Consider the following 5,202-nt stretch of genomic DNA (forward strand, 5'->3'; position numbering starts at 1 on the left):
TTCCTTCCTTCCTTCCTTCCTTCCTTCCTTTCTCTTTCTTTCTTTCTTTCTTTCTTTCTTTCTTTCTTTCTTTCTTTCTTTCTTTCTTTCTTTCTTTCATTGAAGATTTTCTTTTTTATTAGATATTTTCTTTATTTACATTTCAAATGTTTTCCCTTTTCCTGGTTTCCCCTCCAAAAGCCCCCTATCCCATTGCCCCTTCCCCTGCTCACCAACCTACCCACTCCCTCTTCCCTGTCTTGTGATTCCCTTAAACTGGGTTATTGAGCCTTCTCAGAACCAAGGGCCTCTTCTCCCATTGATGTCCAACATGGTCATCCTCAGCTACACGAGTCCCTCCATGTGTATTCTTTGGTTGGTATCCCCCTGCTTTATAACTTGATTTTTCTAGATATTGAAACACCAATTATCAAAAGACATAGAGCCAAGAGAAAGCATTTGACATTATGTCAAGCCACAAACCAATACAGGTGGAATTGGAGAGGATTTTTATTTGGCTGATAGGTATACAGGACGTTCACAAAGAAGAAAAAGCTCCAGATAGAGTGAATTCTGCTGCCTTGACCTCTTACACATAGGGCATCTGATTTCCATGAGGTTTTGTTGTAAGATCTCAATCCCAGACACGGGGCCTTATGACTACATAGCCATTTATTTCATAGTTAAGAGCCCGCCAATTCAAAATATTAGGATTGAGAGGGAAATCTTTGTACACAAATAGAATGTCTCGTGGGGTCAGCACATAGTCCCACATGTATAAATCTGCAAACTCTCCTACAAAGGACTGTGACCTTTGAAACCCTCCTCCATAGTTATCCTGCTCCTGTCCCAGGACTATACTGGGTGGGGCATTCACAGTGTATTCCCTCTGCAGAGACTTTTTTACCCAAGGCTTTCCATTGACCCAAAATTCAACAATGCCAGAGGAGGACTCCCAAGTGGTACATAAGTGTACTGGAGAAAGGTATTCTTCCATACCACGGACTGTGACTTTTGATTGTCCGATGTATAGGCTGTATTCTCCAACTTTTTCTTTATAAATTAGTAGCTCATTGTCTCTGCCCTTGACACTGTAGGAGAAAAGACTCTGAGAGCGGGAAAGGTCACTGTAGGTTCGGAAACACAGTGTAAAATTCTGCAGAGGTTTCTCTAGATGTGGGATCAGCTTCACATGATCAGTTTCAGATTCTCTGGGGAACACAAATACTTTCTTCTTGAGGTCTGTGAGATAAAATAAGAAATATAATGCATTTCAACAAATTCAGACAAACAATATCTCAGATTCATCTTTTCTCATTTTATGCTCCCTGACAGCAGCCAAAGCTTCTTACCTGTCTGACAAAAGGCTTCTGAAAGAAGGCTGGTGAAGACAAACATCCAAAGCAGCAGCTTGTCCATGCTTGGTCCAGGCTATGACAGCAGCAGCTATTACTTGGGTGTGGAACAAAAGTGTGGTGTCTCCCTATGCTTTTCAGATTTCAAGTTTTGTATGTGCCTTGGATGACAATGAAGGGTGGAGAGAAGTAATACCATGTGAGGTACTCCAAAATTCTCCTTCGTTCTGCTAATAATTAGAGCTGTTGTTAGAAAATAAATGATTAGCCCCTGTGCTGGGAAATCAATGACAGTTATTCATTAGACACAAGCCAGTGCTAGAGCTCTAACCCCGGTGACCCAGATTTCATTGCCAGGAAGGGAAGAGCTGCAAATCTTCAAGATCCTACAGATGGAACAAGAGACCAGGTTGGTCACATGAGTTCTCCATTCTGCAGCTGTGTCTCTCTCTCATGACCCTGTGCTTTGCTAGAAGAGGATATGGTAACAGGGTGATCACATACCTATTAAAGTTAAGTGAAGTGGTCTTTTCTGTGTAGATCATTCTAGAGTTCTATCTTCTGCCAAGCACCCTAAAAAATCTAGTTGTCTCTTTGATTTTGACCGCTCAAATATTGAGTAACATATCCAGGAATTACAAAGAGGATAGAGACAGTTGAAGTACAAACCTTCTGTTTGCCCTGGAGAATGCTAGTTTTCTACAACTATTACTCAGCTGTCCCTTATTTTATGAGTCATGATGCTTTCTTAAACTTGCTCATTTCTCATTATGACTACTTGTTTTTGGTGGCATATACACCTGCTGAAATGTCAGCATCTTCCTGTTTTCCACTCTTTCCTTCGAACCCTTGGGCGTTAAGGGATATCTTTGCTGATGACCTCATTGTTGCAATATGCTCACATTTGTGCACTCATTCCCAGGCTCATTAGGTGTGGAGATTAGGTGGGGGCCAACTCTTTTACAGTACTGATGAACTTCATACCTATTTTTCTCTCCTGCTAATTTAAAAGTCAACCTTTATTAATCACCACTCAAACCTGCTCGGCTTCTAAGACATCAAGCTGATTTTTCCCCCTTTCTGCTTGATTTTCTTTCTCACCTCTAAAGTCTATAGAATCTTTATTACCATTCTTTTTGCCTAGCTTCTTCTTATTTACTTTCTTTCCTCTCAGCTCATCTCGGGTTAATTAGGCTTTTCAATGACACAATAACTACCATGGGTAATCATTTTCTCCAATTCTGCTCTCATTATCCTTCAAATCCTCATCTCTGGGCATTTTTTTAAATCTATTTTTTCCTTAATCTAAGCTGAATCTTAGGTTGTGAAGCCTTATATAACTTGCAAAGTATGAGTGAGGACTAGAGCTAGTTGAAGTTACACATCATATTATTTCATGCATTAAATACTGATCCTTCTTCTTGGAAGTCCATGCAATCTCCAGTATTGCTCCCCCTTGCCTATAATCTCTGAATCAATCCTTTTCCCACTCAAACACCTCTATTTGTTACTCTTTACTTATGAATTGCATCCTGGCTTTGTTACTTCTGTTCATTGCCTTGAAGTTCTCTATGAACCTTCTCTTTTTATGCAAATCCTAAATGTTCTTCAAAATGAACCTCAAAAGTGATCTGCTTTGTAAGACTTCTAATTGACCAACTACATACATATGATTTTCACTTGTTTTGGACTCTTAAAATTATCTTAGTTATTTTTCTAAAAATTCTATTTTTTGAATTTTTACCTAGCCTTTACATGGCTGCTGGGCTTATGAACTCAGGTTCCTGTGCCTGAGTATCAGCTACTATATCCTCTGAGCCATCTCCACAGCTCCAGGCTGAGCTTCTTTTTTTTCCCTGTATAGTTTAGTAACAGCACAAAGTTTAAGATAATTGAGTAAAATGTCTAGAAAATTCTATAAGTAGGAACCAAGAGGACCTTTACTATGAACCCAGAGAATATGTAATTTCAGGTTTAGATGTTAATCAGTGAATACCATAAAATTCAGAGACTAGGTTAACCAGCTGCATATAGTCTTCATCATAAATTAATAAATTGCCATTCTATCAGCAAAAAGGTTTCAGATATCTGTGTAGAACGGAATCTTTTTAATTAATGATGAATCCATAGAAGCAGCCTGGAGAATATATGAACCAGGTCAAAGCGCTTGGAGGAATTGAAATTTATATTGCTGCTGGAGACAAGTGACAGCATGTTTCATTGAGTATGGGAATACTGTAAAGAGGAACTCTTGGTTGACAAGTGTGATTACTATTAGAATGAGAAGGTAAAAAAGTGGGTAGCTGGGTCTTTTTTAGTGTCCCCACCATGGAACGATTTTCAGCTTTATAAGAAAACAACCCATGCTTTAGTAATCATCAAGACAGAAGCCAAGAATATTATAACAGAGATATGGAGACTCTTTGAATCCAAAGTCTTTAGACTGAGGGGAGTTTTCACAGAGAACTAATTTATGCAGTTTTCCAGAGACTTTTGGATGCCTTCTTGTCAGTGGACATTCAGGTACAGGCTGTAGTTTCTGTCTCCAGTGGCTCCATTGAGGAAGAAAGGGCAACAATATATTGCACAGAAGCATGGTGATGTGTATGGCCACAGTAGAGGTGGCCTGCTTTAATTAGTCAGCATCAATTAGAGCTTACTTTAGAGAGGACAGAAGAAGGCACTGTCTGAACTAAAAGAATGGATGCAACAAGGCAGATATGTAAGATGTAATTAAAGATTTCCCGAAGGATTCAATAATGCCTTGGGATTCTAACGTCTTGTATGATTGTGGCATGTTAAAAATCACAACTATTAGAAAAAACTAGAGAGGAGGAGACTGAAGTAGACAAGGGGCAATACTAAAATTATTTTAGTACTGTGAAACAACTCTTTCCCATGTGTTCTGTTAGTCACAAGAATATTTTTTATTAATTAATTTTTTTACACTACATATTTTATTTCTCCACCCGCCCCATCCACCTTCTGACTGGTCCACATCCCATACCTCCTACAAGAATATTAAAAAAATTAGATAGAAAAAGACAATTGAAAAATAAAAATAAAACTAGGTAATGTCCATCCCATTATATCAAATACATATATATTCATACTTACAGAAAAAGAATCAAGGGGAAAATATGAGAATAAAAGTTTGTACAATGGTAACTCAAACTTTATTCTAAAGTTTTTATTTTAGAATAAAATCATTTCTGTTGCTACAGTGAGTGCCATGGACTATGTATTTTTTTTTGGACTAGGTAATTTTTAATTTTTAATTTATCATAATTATAGACTCTGGGCCACCTTAAGACATGGTGCTAGCTTCTGGAGAGAGAGCATGCTTGCTGCATTATGACATGGTAAAAGCTACCAGTAGTGAAACAGAGTGAACATGCTAGAGAAAACTTGCTTTTAGTAACAAAAGCAGCCAAAGCCAGTAAGCTATAATCTACAATTAACTAATCATTTCCAAGGGCCTCACTGCCTTATGATTTTGGGGGAATAAATTGAATATTTTGGGGGATATATCCAAAATATGGCACACATCATTTGGAAAAATAAAATGCTACTTCTGTGGATGAGATAGTAGAGAACCTACTGGGAGGAAATGGATGCCATATGTTGGGTCTAAAATGTTAATCCTGAAATGATACTGCAATGTAAGGAGAAAAAGGGCTGTGGAGAATTTGACTCTATGGCTGCCACTTAGGTTTAGATATAGAGACTTCAGAGGAATTATTCTATAAGCGATGATGAAAGGAGGAATTGTCTCTTACAGGGGAAGAGAGAAAAGAGAAAAGATCAGGGGGCCAAACTGATTTGAGGGAACATTCACCTTCATGGATTTGAAGGCAAGAGAAGAGTT

General features: G+C 38.2%; 1 protein-coding gene across 1 annotated transcript; it reads right to left on the bottom strand.

The window, feature by feature from the left end:
• Positions 1–465: 465 nt before the first annotated feature.
• Apcs (amyloid P component, serum) lies at positions 466–1,577 on the bottom strand. The gene is made up of 2 exons (XM_021166390.1): positions 1,332–1,577; positions 466–1,221 (listed from the first exon to the last, which is right to left on the bottom strand). The coding sequence occupies exons 1-2, from the start codon at positions 1,396–1,398 to the stop codon at positions 614–616; spliced, it is 675 nt and encodes a 224-aa protein (XP_021022049.1). The 5' UTR covers positions 1,399–1,577; the 3' UTR covers positions 466–613.
• Positions 1,578–5,202: the final 3,625 nt, after the last annotated feature.

This window comes from Mus caroli, chromosome 1 (assembly GCF_900094665.2).
Source record: "Mus caroli chromosome 1, CAROLI_EIJ_v1.1, whole genome shotgun sequence".
Taxonomy (NCBI): Eukaryota; Metazoa; Chordata; class Mammalia; order Rodentia; family Muridae; genus Mus; species Mus caroli.